The 19,050-nt window shown below is 42.2% G+C and overlaps 1 protein-coding gene across 3 annotated transcripts in view; it reads right to left on the reverse strand.

Moving 5' to 3' along the window:
• Positions 1–2,125: 2,125 nt before the first annotated feature.
• The window catches only part of FSD1L (fibronectin type III and SPRY domain containing 1 like), a 98,110-nt gene continuing 81,185 nt past the window's right edge, over positions 2,126–19,050 (reverse strand). For 2 of the 3 annotated variants that reach the window (XM_073542680.1, XM_073542681.1), the window contains 4 exons: positions 11,791–11,891; positions 9,127–9,378; positions 3,970–4,058; positions 2,126–3,213 (listed from right to left, as the gene is read on the reverse strand). In XM_073542680.1, the coding sequence (XP_073398781.1) occupies positions 3,091–3,213; positions 3,970–4,058; positions 9,127–9,378; positions 11,791–11,891 (565 nt within the window). In that variant the 3' untranslated portion in view covers positions 2,126–3,090. The remainder of the gene's footprint in view (positions 3,214–3,969; positions 4,059–9,126; positions 9,379–11,790; positions 11,892–19,050) is intronic. The other variant, XM_073542682.1, reaches the window with a different exon arrangement.

The raw sequence follows: 19,050 nt of genomic DNA on the forward strand, positions 1-19,050 counted from the left end.
ATGATCCAAAACACCGCTCCAAATCTACTCAGGCATTCATGCAGAGGAACAATTACAATGTTCTGGAATGGCCATCCCAGTCCCCAGACCTGAATATCATTGAACATCTGTGGGATGATTTGAAGCGGGCTGTCCATGCTCGGCGACCATCAAACTTAACTGAACTGGAATTGTTTTGTAAACAGGAATGGTCACAAATAACTTCATCCAGGAACTCATTAATAGCTACAGGAAGCGACTAGAGGCTGTTATTTTTGCAAAAGGAGGATCTACGAAATATTAATGTCACTTTTATGTTGAGGTGCCTACACTTTTGCACCGGTCAAATTTTGTTTAAATGCAGATTGCACATTTTCTGTTAGTACAATAAACCTCATTTGAATCCAGAAATATAACTGAGTCCATCAGTTATTAGATATATGAAACTGAAATAGCTGTTGCAAAAACCAAAATTGTTATAAAGAAAAAAGGTTAACATTAATAGGGGTGCCCAAACTTTAACATATGACTGTATATCTATCCATAGATATATCAAAAGATATACCTATGGATACATCTATGGATTTATCTATGGATACATCTATAGATGTATCTATGAATACATATGGATATATCTATAGATATGTCTATCTATAGATCTGTCTACTTATCTATCCGTCTGTGTAATGATGGAGTGTGGGTTGGACAAATATGAAAGAGGAGGTTGGACCAGAAATGACATCAAATCTTTTTTTTTTTTGTTAAATAACGGATCTTTAATTAGCTTAAAAAAACGCATACAATCCGCATGAAAAACGCACGGATTTTTACCTGTGTTTTCTGCCAAGAGGTGCAGAAAATTCTGCAGGCAAATCTGCAACATGTGCACATACCCTTAAGGGTATATAATTAAGCAGCTTTTCCTAATCTCACAATCCCTGCTCAATATCGGGGAATGGAACTGGTTAAAACCTTCTCTGACCAAGTCTACAAAATGCTCCAGACACTTTACATTATAAACTGTTGTCAGGAAACCTCAGTGTAATCAAACACTGGGTTTCTAAGGCTACGTGCACACGCTGCGGATTGGGGTGCGGACTTGGCCGCGCGGATTTTGTAAAATCCGCAGGTAAATCTGCATGTCTTTTGACCTGCGATTTTACCTGCGGTTTGCTCTGCGGTTTTAGAGGAGATAGCAAATCGCAGCGGAATCCGCAGAAAGAATTGACATGTCAATTCTTTCTGCGGTTTCAAAACCTCAGAAAAACATGGAACTGGTTAAAACCTTCTCTGACCAAGTCTACAAAATGCTATGCGGCATCAATAGTAAAAGATAGAATGTTAAAAATGATAAAAAATAAAAAAATAAAAAATAAAAATCGGGGTATATTTACCTTCCGATGTCCCGCGCAGCCTCAGCGACGCTCCCGTTCCCAGCGATGCCTTGCGAGACCTGTGATGACGTTGGTCTAGCGTTGCTATAGCGATCTCACGAGACCGCTAGAGTAACGCGAGACTACGTTATCACAGGTCATTGCCGCAAGGCATTACTGGGAACGCTGAGGCCCGGAAAGGCTGCGCGTGAGGCCGGAAGGTAAAATATACCCCGATTTTTTTATATTTTTTTTACAGGGGTATGGTACCCAGGGCCTGGAGTACAGTCTCCTCTCCTCCACACCGTGCGTACCAACCACACATGAGACGCTTAACTTTGCGCATGGTGGGCATAGCCACATGCGGGAAGTAAGCGGTTCTCATGCATTCCTATGGGTGCGGAATCGCGGCAATTCTTTGCGATTCCGCAAAAAGAATGAGCATGCTGCGTTTTTTTCTGCGATGCGATTCCGCCGGGGGAAAAAACGCAGCATTAGCACAGCATGTGTGGAATGCCATAGGAATGCATGGGGGGCGTTCTGTACGAGTTTTTTTTAACGTTTTCGCTCCGAAAATCGTGGCAAAAACGCTTAAAAATCGCATCGTGGGCACACAGCCTAAATCTGCAGGTAAAACACAGGTCATTTTACCTGCAGATTTAGCAAAATCTGTGCGGAAAATTCCACAGGAGAATCTGCAACGTGTGCACACACCCTAACCGTTGGAGAGTCTGCAAAAATAAAGGACATTTTTATACGGGCAGTAAAAACAATTTGATGCATCCATGATTTTTTATTTTATTTTGAATCTTGAGAAAATTTATTATGATAATATGGTCACAGTAAATTCTGCAGTGGTGTTGTGCTACGGTCATTCTTAGTGCATGTATGCTCTTTATGCTTCAATACACTTTTCCAATGTGTCCATAAGCGATGTTTGCGACAGAAATATTTGGATATGTTCTCCAGAAAAAAGAAGGTTGGCAACCCCGAATGAATACTGAATCTATTGATGGATTCTAACAAAAAACAAATTAGGACGTGTATTCTCTGGAATTAAAAGCACCTATAAAACGTGTTCCATATCTAAGAAGCATGTCTGATGAGGCCATGGAATTTCATCGAAATCAAAAATGCTTTTTCTAAATCTCCTGCAGTACACTTTGGTCCTATAAGAAGTTATTTCTTCAACCAAACTGCTATTAAAATTAATTCATGTGGGTATTTTTCAGAACAGTTTCCGAATGCGAATATTACTTACAGGACTAGAACATCAAACAGAAGCGGCGTCATGTCATTAAATCGGAGCATATTTACAACAAATTAAAATTATGACAATCTTTAAAATAATATTTGTTCTACAGAACACTGCATCCCACCCAAAAAGTACAGAGGTGGGTATATGTGAAGATCAAAAATCAAGTCATTTAATACGCCTAAAGTGAGTTACACAGGCTGCATCCATGGTAATGACAAGCAACCTACTAGTATGGTACGTTTTCTGTCTGCCTAGTCGCTATCAACTCCGTCACTTGTTAAATCATTCGCAGCAGATACTAACACCAGATCTGAGCAGCATAGTCAGGCACCAAGGACACGGAGAGCTTGAGAGCAGCAGCGGGCAAATTACCCGATAACGATCAGTTTGCTGATATTAAATTATGGTAAATAAGAGATAACTAGCAATCCACTTAGATCAGAGCAAACTTTCCATTATATCATCTCAAGGTGTTATATGTTATTGGGCAACGCTGGTTAAGCTGCTGGATGAACCGCTCATTCCATTTTCAGTCTTCTGAAGGGTCTTGACAGCGCTTGGAACCTGAAGTCCTGTGCATAATGTAATCCCACCACACCACACCTGTAAGCAAGAATTTACAAAACAGCAATGTAAAGATTAGAATTGGCATCCCAATTTCCTATTCTCATTGCATATATAGAACACGGATGTACACAGATTACCATCCTTCACATCGGCTCGTCAGTGATGCTCACAATTACATTTTTCAATCTCATACGGAAAATACACAGACTGGAGATGAGCAGATCTGATGACATTTGAATTTGCCAAATCATGTGTATATTAGAAAATTCGATTTACAGTAAAAGTAATCTAAGGTAAGTGAATGTCCATTATGCTGCTTTTGGGATCTTTCCAGAGCATAATAAACGCAAGACATTAAAAATGTAGATGCACTCTGTTGCATTTTTGTGCGCTCGGCGCAGCGCCGAAGGGGCGGATGCGCCGGCAAAAGTGTGCCAGCGCACGACCAGCGTACCCAACGCTAAATATAGGGGACGCTGATTGCATGCAGCGTCATGCGATCAGAGGAGGAGCTGACTGGAGGAGGCACGGCCGGGGGCGGGGCTTAGCGGCGGCCCTGCTCCCTGTAACGCTAGTCTGAAACTAGCCTTAGGCGTTGAAAACTAAATCTCCGTGCACACCAAAATACTCGGGAGGACACCTGAGCAACGAATATACTCGCTCATCACTAGTGAAAACTGATAATTCTATTGAAAAATTACAGCTTATTGCAGGATATAAAACTAATTACCTCCTCTTCCCTTTGGAACACATGATATTTGCTGGGAACATAATGGCAGTTTTTATACTAACCATAAATCCAGGGACAACCGGTTGTGTAAACTTTGCTTTAAAGCTATACAATAATTGCTTTTTGTCGGCGTTGTAAAATGAAAGTTGACCTGCAAACAAAAACAAGGAAATAAATACATAAATGAAACAAAGTATCAGCAATAAAATCAATAAATCATTAAGACCTCATGCACACCAGAGTCTTTATTTTTAAAACATAAGAAAAAGAAAACAAATTGTTGATTTTTTAATACAATGCTTTTAACGGTTTTGGAGAATCTGAGACAGTCCTATATACAGTTTTCATTCACAAGAGAGTTTGTAAAATTATGGTCTCATCTTGATCACCCTTTTGAAAATTCTATACTAGCGCATATGGATGTTCTGGCTGATCCTGACCTTTCAAGTACAATAGTACATACACTGCTCAAAAAAATAAAGGGAACACTCAAATAACACATCCTATATCTGAATGAATGAAATATTCTCATTGAATACTTTGTTCTGTACAAAGTTGAATATGCTGACAAAAAAAAAAAAAAAAAAAAAAAAATCACACAAAAAGAATCAATGGAAATCAAATTTATTAACCAAAGCGGAATGTAATGTCCTTAAAACAAGTCAAAATGAGGCTTAGTATTGTGTGTGGCCTCCACGTGCCTGTATGACCTCCCTACTGTACAATGCCTGGGCATGCTCCTGATGACGCGGCAGATGGTCTCCTGAGGGATCTCCTCCCAGACCTGGACTAAAGCATCCGCCAACTCCTGGACAGTCTGTAGTGCAACGTGACGTTGGTGGATAGAGCGAGACATGATGTCCCAGATGTGCTCAATTGGATTCAGGTCTGGGAAAACGGGGGGGGGCAGAGTCCACAGCTTCAATGCCTTCATCTTGCAGGAACTGCTGACACACTCCAGCCACCTGAAGACTGGCATTGTCCTGCATTAGGAGGAACACAGGGCCAACTGCACCAGCATATGGTCTCACAAGGGGTCTGAGGATCTCATCTCGGTACCTAATGGCAGTCAGGCTATCTCTGGCGAGCACATGGAGAGCTGTGCTGCCCTCCAAAGAAAGGCCACCCCACATCATTACTGACCCACTGCCAAACCGGTCATGCTGAAGGATGTTGCAGGGAGCAGATCGCTCTCCACGGCGTCTCCAGATTCTGTCACGTCTGTCACATGTGCTCAGTGAGAACCTGCTTTCATCTGTGAGTACAGGGCGCCATTGGTGAATTTGCCAATCCTGGTGTTCTGTGGCAAATGCCAAGTGTCCTGCACGGTGTTGGGCTGTGAGCACAACCCCCATCTGTGGACGTTGGGGCCCTCAGACCATTCTCATGGAGTCGGTTTCTAACCGTTTGTGCAGATACATGCACATTTGTGGCCTTCTGGATGTCCTGTTGCAGGGCTCAGGCAGAGCTCCTCTTGTTCCTCCTTGTACAATGGCAGAGGTAGCGGTCCTGCTGCTGGGTTGTTGCTCTCCTACGGCCCCCCTCCACATCTCTTGGTGTACTGGCCTGTCTCCTGGTAGCGCCTCCAGCCTCTGGACACTACGGTGACAGACACAGCAAACCTTCTTGCCACAGCTCGTATTGATGTGCCATCCTGGATGAGCTGCACTACCTGAGCCACTTGTGTGGGTTGTAGAGTCCATCTCATGCTACCACGAGTGTGAAAGCACAACCAACATTCAAAAGTGACCAAAACATCAGCCAGAAAGCATTGGTACCAAGATGCGGACTGTGGTTCCCACCTGCAGAACCACTTTTTTATTTAGTGTGTCTTGATAATTGCCAATAATTTTCATCTGTTGTCTATTCCATTTGCACAACAGCATGTGAAATTGATTGTCAATCATTGTTGCTTCCTAAGCGAACAGTTTGATTTCACAGCAGTTTGATTTACTTGGAACTATATTCTGTTTAAGTGTTACCTTTATTTTTTTGAGCAGTGTAGTTGCTGATTCATTTGAATGGATGACAGGTAATACTATATTTGTCCAGTAGTGGTCACTGCAGGGAAAAATGTATAGTCAGACACTTCCACATTTGGAGAGGACATTAGTGATGAACGTGTATACTCATTGCTCGGGTTTTCCCGAGCATGCTCGGGTGTACTCCGAGTATTTTGGCGTGCTCGGAGATTTAGTTTCTGTCGATGCAGGTGCATGTTTTATGGCTGCTGAACAGGCTGAATACATGTGAGGAATGCCTTTTTGTTATGAAAACTGAATCTCCGAGCACGCCAAAATACTCGGAGGCCACCCGAGCATGCTCGGGAAAACCCGAGTAACGAGCATACTCGCTCATCACTGGAGGACATCTAAACTTTGGAGGTTAGAGAGGCTGAACCTATGGCGATCAGATAATCACACTGCAGGCTTGTATATAAAAAAAAAAAAAAAAAAAATGATTTCAAAATGAAACTGACATTCTTATAGTCCAGCCACATTTTTAAATTGAATGGACTGAAAAGGTAGAATGTTATTGTTCTAAGGCTCTTTTTGACAATTCAACACTGAATTCCCAAAAATGTCCCAAATAAATCAAAAACTCATTCATTTCTCAAGTTTAGTTTAGCCATGTGAATGAATGAAAGACATTTCATTGTATATTAATTTAGATGGTTTGTGTTATCTTCTCTCTGTCTCCAGTCTTCTTGGTTGCAGGGGGCAATGTGCTCTAGATTGACAGCTTGGAACAATGGCATGGTCGCAATGGTGGTCAGAACTGAGGCCTCCCCCAGGCTGCTAGCAGAGGCAGTATTGCCTCTGCTAGAATGGCAAAAGCACAGGCAGACTAAGGCTAGTTTCACACTAGCGTTTTGAGGAGCAGCGCACGCTCGGCCCCCTACCGCGCCTCCTCTGGTCAGCTCCGCCTATGGGCGCATGACGCTGCATGCGACCTGCGTACCCTATCTTTAGCATTGGGTAAGCAGGCCGTGCACAGGTATGCATTTGCCGGCGCATGCTTCCTTTTGACGGTGTGCCAACCTGCGCCAAACGCATCGTGTTGCATTTTGGTGTGGCCGGCGCACTGTCAAAAGGACGCATGCGCTGGCAAAAGCATACCTGTGCACCTAAAGATAGGGTACGCAGATCACATGCAGCTTCATGTGCCCATAGGCGGAGCTGACTGGAGGCGCGGCAGGGGGCAGAGCTTCACGCCGAGTGTGAACTGAGCCTCAGAACGCTAGTGTGAAAATAGCCTAAGGCTAGTTTCACACTAGCTTATTCCAAATAAAGGAGATTTAACAATTATTTTAACCCTAAGTTTCTATATAAATTTTAAGTAGATACCATAAACATAAACCAAAAAAAAAAAAAATTCTACTTAAACAATTTTATTATAAAACATATAATCTTTATTAGATCAAAAAAGACACCAACATTAAAATCAAAAAATATAAAAAAATCCTACAAAGGAGGCAGGTCCTCATACACAGTTAGACAATATATATAATTATAAATCCCAAAAGGGAAAAAGGAGGGATCATACAATATTATATTACATATAGTCAATTTATCCCATCACTTTTAATTATACTAGCAAAAAACAGTTTGTTATATGGCCAAATTTATCACTAATATAAAGAAGCATAAAGTGCATAGTGCATTTCAAATATAAAGTAGTTAGGCCATGATAGTGTGGGGTTAAACCAATAACTACCCACCTGAATTCATACTGTGTATGTGACCACCGCCGCCTCACACTCCAACGCGCGTTTCACACGTGGTTTCCACCCTGCCTGCCCCATCCGGTCATCGCTGCCTACTATCGCACATGGACGCTTGCGATCTGCGCACCCTATCTTTAGCATAGGGTGCGCAGATCGTGCACTAGTAGGATTTTGGCGTGTGCTGTGCACTTTTGACGGTGCGCCGTGCGCGTCGAAATGCAACATGCTGCGCTCGGTCCGCACCTTCAAAAGTGCGCAGCGCACGCCAAAATCCTACTAGCGCACGATCTGCGCACCCTATGCTAAAGATAGGGTGCACAGATCACAAGCGTCCATGTGCGATAGTAGGCGGCGATGACCGGATGGGGCGGGCAGGGAGCCGGCAGGGGGCGGGGCTTAGCGGCGCCGTGCGCTGCGTCGAATAAGCGCTAGTGTGAAACTAGCCTTAGGCTGGTGGAATCCAGTGATCCGGCCAGGTACAGGGGAACATGAGCAGGCATGAAGTTGTAAGAGTTGCGTGCTTCTTACCTCGGTAAGGCTGGTTTCACATTTGCATTGGGCAGAGCTGCGGAGGGCTGTCCACTTCCTCCGTTAAGCCCCGCCTACATCTGCATGCATCCTGCGTACCTATCTTTAACATTGGGTACGCAGGCCATGTGGATGCATCTGCATGCGTCGTTTTGACGCACCCGCAACAAAATGCAACATGCTGCGTTCGATGCGGCGTCAAAACGACGCATGCGGATGCATCCTCATACATATGCATGGCCTGCGTACACAATGTTATAGATAGGTACGCAGGACGTATGCAGACGTAGGCGGAGCTGAATTGAAGAGGTGTGGCAGTGGGCGGGGCGTAACAGAGAATGTATGCAGTCCTCCAGAGCTCTGCCCAACGCAAATGTGAAACCAGCCTAACCGGACATTCTAACATTGCAGAGTAAGTGGCAACCTTGGCAATGAGCCATATACTATAAAATACCTCCATTTCCAAGAACGGATTTGTAACAGGTAAATTACAAAGCTGCTTGCTTTTACAAGCAAATTGCAATTTTAACCAATTAAGAACTTGAGAAACAATTGGTAGCATCGTAAATTGTACTGACCTGACCTGGGAAATGTTTCAAATTCTAAAAATCTGTGGCGGAATTGCATTTTTTATACTTTTTTTTTTTTTAACCATTTCATCCCATTTGGATTTTTTTTACCGATTTCCAGTACATTGCATGGTAAAATGGATAATGTCATTTAAAACTACAATTCGTAAAAAAAAATAAAATAAAATTAAAAAAAAAAGATCATAAGACTATGTTGATGAAAAAATAAAAAGTTATAGCTCTCAGGGGAAAAAAGGGAGGTGTGCGAAGGCAAGGGGTTAATAATACATGTTGTGGCTTTTGGAAAGCATCCATATCTGCCCATACTTATCTATTCTTCCTTCGATTTCATTATTCAGACATATTTAATAACAAAAGGGAGAATGAGAACTAACCTCCATCAAAGTCGCAGTATACACCTATTCTTTCCGGTACTGCCACTTCCAGGGCTTTGGCTTTGTTGTTATGCTTTGCAGAAAATGTCGCCTGCAGCCAGTTGTTCACATGTAAGCACCAGCTTGTATTGGTCTTTCCTAGCTGGTCAAACTTGCCAATTGTTTTATACGAGACCCCCACACTGTACGATTTGCAGTCCTTCTGAGCTTTCACTTCCCAGTAATATTGCCCACTTTCAATTGCCGTGTCACCTGTTTGTAGAACCATACAAAAGTCATTGGAAGACAATTTTGCTGACTTATTTAACCATTTTGCTGACCAGATTTACAGAGTACTTAAATATAAAAGCACTTTAGATCTAAAAAAAAAAAAAAAAAAAAGGTATTTCTAGTTAAACTGGGAATTCCTTTCATAGATATTTGTGGAGAAATTATCCACAGGATATACCATAAACGTCTAATCCTCATGTTCAGCTTTGTACATTTTTGCTTAGCCGCAATAGTTCAATGTATAAGTTTTGTATGTGCGGTCCACATCTTTCTACAGCAGTGATGCATTACAAGTCCCCTCTCCTATGGTACTTGGACCAGCACGCCTCCAATTTGGCCCAGGTCTTTCAGCCCTGTGTTATAGCATTCTGGAATGCTGTATACAAGACTCCAAGCTGCCCTGCAAAACACAAAAAGACCTTTTATTATACTCACCTATGGGACAGTTTGGTCTGATGAGAGTCGCTGGTCTAGGTCCGGTGCCTCTCCTATTCTTGCGATGCCGTCCTCCTTCGCTTTGTGTCAATGACACGTCCATCATCCAGACAGTATTCCTAATCACGCTCCTGTACAGGCGCACTTCTCTCTGCCTGCTGAGGGCAGAGCAAAATACTGTTCTGTGCATGAACGTGGAAATGCCAAAGAGTGCCGGCAGATGCGGATTACAGTCCTTTTCTCTGCCTCAGCATGGTAGAGACGTGCGCCTGCGCAGTAGTGTGATGTGCAACACTGTGTGGATGACGTAGGAGGTGTCATCCACACGAAGCAGACAAGGAGGACTGAAAGGTGGTGGCTGTAGGTTATATGGGGAAACTAGGCGACAGGTTCTCTTTAATCAGCAGGAGACTACAAGCAACATACCCTTATTTTGCTCTCAGTTCAGTCTGCGACCATGTGGAAGTTAAGTTATTTAGCTCTTTTCCCTTGGTGTTGGTTCTGTTTGACAGCCATTGCTGATGGTTGGGGGTGCCTGTGGGGTTTTGTTGCATGGAATCATAAGGCTCAGCCTTACAGCATGGGTGCTGTGGGGCAACATGTTGCTCACCCTACTGGTGAACCATCACTGTGGCAGTGGGCTTCACACAGTTTGAGCAGAAAGTTAAAATAAAAGAATCTCATGTTCAGTTTTGAAATTACTACTTCGTTACAATAGATCAATGTCTAAGTTTTGGATGTGCGGCCGTGTCTTTCTCTACAGCTATTATACATAAATGTCTGATAGATTGGGCCGCACCTGTTGGGTCCATCTTCAGTCCGAAACCGGTGTCAGCAAATGAGGTGGTCACGCATGTATGGCTCTACAAATCACTAGGCTTACTTGGTTGTTATTAGAACACCTAAAAAGGCGAATAGAAGACATGTACAGCCATGTCTCCTTTTATATCAGCTACCTCACCATGGCCTATTTTCAAACGGTTTCAGCTCTACCTTTCAAATCACACTTTGGTCAGTGGTTCCCCAGTGGTTCCCCAGTGGTTTCCCAGTGGTTTTCCAGTGGGCAAAAATCATGAAACTTTCATTCCTACTTCAAAGATACTTAATGCTTAGGTGGGTAAAGTTAAACGTAAACGGTCAGGAAAAAAAATAAATCAAAACTTTACCTGTAGCCAAAGTGTAATCTGCAAGTAAATATCTTTATAAATATGGGTGGCAGATTTCTTGGCGAACAAAGTTATATTCTCCCTACAGCCACTTGCTTCCAGTCACTGGGGAGACCCCCTGAGGCAGTTAACAGTCGGAGCTCAGTACACCATGAGTGGGGACTAATCACCCCCCTTGATCCTTGACTGAAGACCTGCTCAGCCGCATGTGTGTGTACAGAGCAAAAATGTCAGGGGAGAGAATACAGTGCTCACGGGATAGTATAGTGAGCACTGACTGTTCACATGCTGAAGCATTTGAACAGAGAGCTGGGAGCGAGGTGACCAAGCAGAGAAGTCAAGGAAGGGAGTGCGGAGAGGTGGGGGGGCCAGCTGATTTTCTAGCCTGGATTTCCTAACATCTGTAAATTGAGTAACATGTCAGTTAAGCTGGGTCGGGAGGGGAAAATGAAGCATGTCCTGGCTCACATGGCTAGTTCACTTGGCCACCTCTTCTCTGCCTGCCATTGATTCATGTAGTCTGTGGTTCAGGCGGTATGAATAACCTGACAAGTTCCCTTTAAGGAGCATGGGCTGGAAAACACTGCTTTAGGTATTGGTGGTAGACCATGAAACACCACTGCAAAGATGAAGCAATACAACGTCTAACAAACACAAAAGAGCATTCTACACATTATAACATCCCACCCCCTATTCAAATCCATAAACTGCAGGAAACAAAATGAAGATCATATCAATGAGGACGTTCTGGAAAGAGACTCCATATTTCCTGCATGTAAAGTGCAGCACTTACCCAACACTGTATACGATTCTCCTGTGAATCGATCCCTGCTGCCCCTCCCGATGGAAGGCCTAGAAGTGACAGACGTTCTCTTCGGTGACGGAGTCGCGCTTCTATATAAAAAAAAAAAGAAATCAGGATAAATGAGATTTATGAGGAAACAAATGTATATGCTTTTCTGTCACCTAGATATAGTGATGAAGTGCGGTCTTCAATACTATCAACTAGTCTACAACTGAAGATACAATCTTACAGTAACAAAATGTCTTATTCATGCATCTACCCGAATATATAATAAATACATACAGACAGACATATACACACACAGTGCAAGCAAAGACATGGCCTCCCTTTATTTCAGCTGGGCATTACGCTTATATAGCGTCCCATGGCTGGTTGTCCATAGTCAGGCCCAGGTCCTGCTCAGCCCATATTCACATTGAGGTCGTTTTTGACACATGGTAAGATTTTAATACTTTAGGTTAGGACAATGCCGATTGGGTACACCTTCGCTGGTGGGATGGCTTTTCGCTTTTTTTTTTTTTTTTTTTTTTTTTAAATCAAAAACAGTGTTTACCAAGTACCCTGTTAATTATATGCACTATTGCTTTTTTACTTTCTTACTTACAGTATGGTATATGTTATTTAAAAAAAAAAAAATAATTAAAAAATTGTTTTTAGAAAGACTATGCACCGCCCCTAAGGCTAAGCAGTCGAAAACCCCTCACATGGTTGTGACTGATTGTTCTAAGTGACTTGTGGTTATGTGTACTCGTCCAATCCTGTGGCTTACATCCCAAGAAGGTTGCTTTGTTACTTTCAATACATATTTAAATATTGCCTTATGTCTGCTCCGAAATAAAACGCCTTTAAGGGCAAGAATAATGTATTGATAAGATCAATCAAATGATTTGGACAATTTGGGCAATACTACAGTGCTATTTCCGGTTACCGCTGAAAACCAAAAAAACTAAAATTTTCTAAGCGAGAAGCAAAACTATTATAGCAATATAATTTGGAAACGATTGTCATTTTACTTGTAATGATACAAATATATAATTAAAAATGTGGTTAACCTCTATTATATGTTCGATTTGTGTAAGCAAAGATCACATCCAAAATGTTTAATAAATTAATATTTTATTCATTCCAATGTAAATAGCATCAAAGTAATTCTAATTCCTAACTACACGCAATAAAGGTGGAATGATTACTGATACATGACCATTAGATCGGAAAGTCCAAGATTGTTACTTTGTACCTGCATTCCTGAGTATATATAAATGTTCTAAAACACATTTTTACGTTATGCAAATAAGAAACGATATTAAAGGGAACCTGTCAGCAGGATTGTGCACAGTAACCTACAGACAGTGTCAGGTTGGCGCCATTATACTGATTAAAATGATACCTTGGGTGATGAAATCCGTCTTGTGGTTGTTGTATAATCTTTATTTTCAGTTAATGCGATTCTCTGTGTGCTCTGTGTGGGGGTCTTCATGTGGTGCTCTGCTTACATATTCATCTGTATGGCTTCTGACAGGTCAATGATCCCTCAGTGACTGCCCCCTAATTTACATACTAAATATGTATTTAAAAAAAAAAAAGAAAAAAGTTACATTCAGTAGGCATGGCCATGTAATCATTTTATTTGGAGATATACATGTATTCAGAAAAAAAAAATAAATCTCTTAAAATGGCGCCAGCAAAGTAGCATCAATCGGTAATCCGACAGATGCTACTGAACAGACGCCGCCTTTGTGGAGACTTTTTTTTTCCTCTAGCAAAATGGCGCAGGTGCAGCTGGAGCCATTTTGAGAGTGAATTTTTTTTTTATAAATACATGTATATCAGCAAATAAAATAATTACATGGATATTATAGATGCGATCATGCTACAGCGTAGGCGCCGTTGCCTGCCTGCTGAATGTGAATTTTTTTTCAAAACATATTGTACTGTATGCAGTATGTCAGAAGCCAAAACAGATGAATATCTAAACAGAGCACAACATGTAGACCCCTCACAGGCCGCCCCAGATCACGGGTATATCATTACGTGAAAACTACAAATAGAGATTGAACAACAACCACAAGACGGATTTCATCATCCTTTCCCTTTAAGAAATCATCACATTGCTCCACACTCTAAGGCTGGAGTCACACATAGCGACTCACCAGCGATCCTAACAACGATATCAATGTGTCAGGGTCGCTGGTGAGCTGTCACACAGACAGCTTCACCAGCGATCAGCACAGCGATCAGCACAGCGACGCCCAGCTTCGCTGTGCACGTTAGTAACCAGCGCGCTGATGCAGGAAGCTGGTAACTAATGTACACATCGGGTATCCAAGGGACGTGCGTCCCTAGATACCCGATGTGTACATTAGTTACCAGCTCCCTGCATCAGCGCGCTGGTAACTAACGAACACATCGGGTATCTAAGGGACGCACGTTCCTTGGATACCCGATGTGTACATTAGTTACCAGCAGATCACTGGTCTCCCGCCTGTCACACGCAGCGATGCGTGGTGGCCAGCGGGAGACCAGCGACCAAAAAAAAGTCCTGGCCTTTCCTGCAGCGATACCGGCAGGGGGGCCGGTCGCTGATCGCTGTCACACACAGCGATCTCGCTGGTGAGATCTCTGTTGTGTCACAAAAATTGTGACTGAGCAGCGATCTCGCTAGCGAGATCGCTATGTGTGACGGGGCCTTAAGGCATATCAGACCACTGAAAAAAAAATGTGTTTTACTGTGGTTTTGTCCAGGGATGCCTTTCATTATTGAAAATAGTCAATCCCAAGTGACCAGCGTTCAGTACAGGATAAATTAATTAAAACAAGAACTTCTGACAGAGCCATTCAGAATAATGGGCCAGATGGAGTCACTTTGAACTCCATAGTAAACAAGTAGTGCTGAGAGAGAGTGCCCCGATAAGGCATTATAGAAGCATGCTCGGGTACTAACCGGAGTATCTTCGGCGTGCTTGAAAAATATGTTCAAGTCCCCAAGGCTATATGTCTTGCAGCTGTTTGGCAATCCCTACATGTGTTGCGGCTGTTTAAGACATTATGCCTTACCCAAGCACGTTCACTCATCACTATAAACTCCGCTTGTGTGAGTGTCTAACAAAAAAACAAAAAGCCACCATAGGACAGAAGGAATCCAAAGGAGTTTTCATCTGCCCCATTATACAGAATGACTCCATCGGGGTTCTGTCGAAATTCCAGTTTCTGGGATTTGGATGGAAACCCCAACAAAAGTGCTGAGCTTAAAGAACAAAGATAAGTGTGAACTGAGCTTTACTTGCAGTTGTGATATATTGTATTTTGATCATGCTAAGGGAAATCTGACTTCTGAATAATAGTGTCCTGTAAATAGTTATTACCTAAATAATTTTGCACACTTATTAAAATCCTAAAAGTATTAAAAGGTATTGTTCAGGTTTATCACAAAAAAGTCTGCAGTCCCTCTTTGCGATTTCAGGCTTTTGAGTCCTAACATCGTGCGCTGTGAGGGGTGGTCTACAGTACCGGCGGCAAGACCGAGCCGTCCTGCGACTACAAATACGCGCTCTGCATGCTTCTGACCAATTCATCCTAGACAATACAAGTGAATTGAGTGAGGCTGCACACGTCTAGTTGGAATGTGGCCAGGAGTATGGATATCTTATACTTGTGGTCGCATGACTGCTCGGTGTCACCGCTGGCACTGGGGAATTATCACAGTGAACGATGTGAGGATTCGCAAGTCTGCAGTGACAACCCTATTACAAGCATTCTATTAGTATAGGCAAAACAATATAGAACAGAAATTAGATGGGGGGAGGCCTAGTTTTTTGGGGCTCCAAAAACCTAAACTTTTTTTTTTCTTATTTACATCTATAATGTACTATAGTTTATTTATATATATATATATATATATATATATATATATATATATATATATATATATATATACACACATATATACACTCAGGTTAGTAAGAGAAATGCAGAAAAAGACACAGATCATGTCTTCTCTGCAGGTCTTCTATTCCTTTCTGCACAGGACCAAGACAGAAAACTATTTTACAGCTACAGTATTCATTAATATATGCACATATAAGAAAAAAGATAGATGGCATTCACCGTCTTAAAATTCCAAAGCTTTATTAGGACATGTTAAAATTGCAGAGGCAGGAGAGTTTTCAGTGGATACTGAGTCAGGACGACGGACGATTTGCCCAAATGCAATGTGCGCTTCTGAGGGACCCTTAGAGGCACACATTTGCGCGAAACGGCCGTCGTCCTCACTCAGTATCCACTGAAAACTCTCCTGCCTCTGCAATTTTAACATGTCCTAATAAAGCATTGGAATTTTAAGACGGTGAGTGCCATCTAGCTTTTTTCTTATATGTGAGTATTGCAAAAACTATGGACTTTTTTTTAGGATGTGCACCCGGTCTATTGGAGATAGTTGTCTTTTAAATAGCCACGCTTGTGTGGTGCCCTGTTATTACGGAGTATACAGGGGCTGTGCCGCATTTCATTTGTCTTTGTGTGGAATTCATTAATATATGGTCTACAGTAAATTTTATTCTAAAGTACGTTAGATCCCGTGGACAAAATAAGAACAAATCTCAATAATATTTCTGAAGTAGCAGTTTTCATCTTAAGTATAGCCATTAGTCATTTATTGAATATCGAAGAACCAGTATTTGTAAGGTTTAGATTAAAATTTGTGTTCAAAGTTGGGTGGGGTCAGTCAAACCAAAAAGCAGGTAATGGCACACACATTGTATTTCATAATAACCATAGGTGAGGCTCAGCTACTTTATCATTTAATGGAAACCTGTCACTTGATTAATGCTGCCCACACAACATGAGGCATAAATTAGGGCCTGGCTCTGTGACAGCAGCCTGTTATATTTTTTTCTGAATCTCTCAGGTGTTTTAGAGAAAAGCGGAGTGTGAAGAACCATCCGGGGACCATAGCAAGAGAAGAGACTAGTCTGGCGCTTACCAGCTGGTTTCACCCAGTGCTGCTCCAGGTGATTGACAAGTCTGTCGATATAGAAAAAAAAACCTTTCCATCACCTGGAGCAGCACTGGGAGATGCCGGAAAGTGGCGGACTGGGACTAGTCTCTTCTTGGGCTATGGTCCCAAATCGGTTTTTCACACTGCATTCATCTGAAACATTGGAGCGTTTCAGAGAAAATTATGCCAGGCTTAGATTTATGCAACTTGTTAGGGTAGCATGAATCAGTTGACATGTTCCCTTTGAGATATAAAAGTTTCTGGTTTTGTGTAACCATACACAGGAAGAGCTCACATATACCGATGTTGGACAAGGCATCTTTTCTAACCACTGGGTGTTCCAGGAGGCACTAGAGCAGAAAAAGCTCAAATCCAGTGTGTGATACAAAGGGCATCTTGTGTCTTCTTCACCTAATTGCCATGAAACATCAAAGTGTATGGACAACTTTAAATTTTAAAAGAACAAATTTGCACAATTTTCGCACTTACGGTATATGCCCCCCATACCATTTTAACAGTGTATTACTTTTAGTTGGCAAAGTTGTTGAAAGAAATTAACAAAATGCAGCCAAAGAAAAACTGCAAAAAAAAAAAAAAATACATTCAACAGGCCAAATTCAATAGTCACATTCAAAATGCAAATAAAAATTGGAAACGAAGACTAGAACACAAAGTTTTGGTAGGATTTACTTACCAAATGAAAGGGTAGCATACGAAAGCATGAAAAAGAAATAAAGATACAAGCCAGGCTAAGAACCAAAACGTAACAAACCGGAGTACTTTTGGGGTTTATGGAGAGCCCTCTTCGGGGGAGTCCTGCCTCCCTGGACTAGAAGGTGAAGGCAGAGACTCCAGAGCATTTCCCTAGTACAGGAAATCATTTATGGGCAACATACGTTGTTTCTGTTACTGCTTATGGCTGATGATGAAGACATAGTAATTATAACTTGCAAAGCCAACTAAGCGTTTACCCATAAATGATGAATGCATACAGGGAAAAAAAACAAACGTTACATTTCCAGCAACAAAAATCCAGCAGCCTGACTGAGATAAAAGAAAGCGCATATATTTTTCCAATTAGCAAAGTAATGTGCAAGGCTTATGTACTTATAAAAAAAAAAAAGAAAAGCTGCAAGTAAGCTTGTAAACAGGACCAGGCTTAACGACTGTAGTTTCCTGGGTCAAGTGGGATATTGTAGACCTATGAAATGAGGAAGGGTTCTTGCACGTGCCATCATTTCAGGGATCCCCAAAAGATGAAAGCGCTTAACACATTCAGATATGACACCTCCTCTCCTATGCCAATTACGCCCTTGTTCAAGACTTGAATGAGAATTGCCGCCTTCCTACTTGTTCTGGATGTTGCCACCTCACTTAATTGAGATAATTTATGTTAGCTTTCAGAAAGACCCTTAAAAGGGGTATTTCAGAATTATTCTTTCCAGACCGCACAAGTGGCACCAAGAGGAGTTGAATGGAGCAACTAGCCGCACACTCACTCTGCCAGTCCATTTAAAGTGTATGCACTGAGAAAGATAGCTGAGAGCAGTATCGCAACTTGGCCATCTTCATATTTTCAATGATGGACTTAGAATAGAATGCCAGGGTGCATGGGTGACTAGCAACTCTCCTGATCTGCACATCCAGGTCGCTACCTTGCTGCTAGGTGAGAATGGTGGACACAGGTCACAGCAGTTGGACCTACACACCCATTCAACAATTACCAGTTTTCTAGTGGATAGGTGAACATTTTAAACTTTTAAAGCGGTTGTCTGGTCCAAATCAATAAGTCTGCAGTCACTGTGTGACTGCAGACTTAGGAATCCCCCCAGTGCATGCAGTGTGCACTGTGGAGATTCGCAAGTTTATGAGTAGGAACCAGCGGGTACTTACGTGTTATACATACTCCAGGACAGAGCCCGTCCAGTGGGTGCGGCCACGCCCACTAGTCAGGCTCTGGCATACATACCTTCCAGACCAAGCGAACAGACAACCCCTTTAATTATAGGGCCTTTCAGCTCCTCATAATTTGCACAATCTCTTTATGTTGCTACCAAGTATCTATATATACATAATCGTCTTATAGTGTCTGTCTGTGACCGAAATCCCGTGGCGCTGATTGGTCGCAGCCGCCAGGTGCAGCTGTTTGTAACAGTAAGCTGCGCCTCCCACTGATTGGCCACGACAAATCAGCGGCGGGTGCAGTCGGGAGCAGCGCTCAATCGGTCGCAGGGCTCTGTATAAAATTAAAATAA

This window comes from Dendrobates tinctorius, unplaced genomic scaffold (assembly GCF_039654945.1).
Source record: "Dendrobates tinctorius isolate UK_male_01 unplaced genomic scaffold, ASM3965494v1 ptg000128l, whole genome shotgun sequence".
Taxonomy (NCBI): domain Eukaryota; kingdom Metazoa; phylum Chordata; class Amphibia; order Anura; family Dendrobatidae; genus Dendrobates; species Dendrobates tinctorius.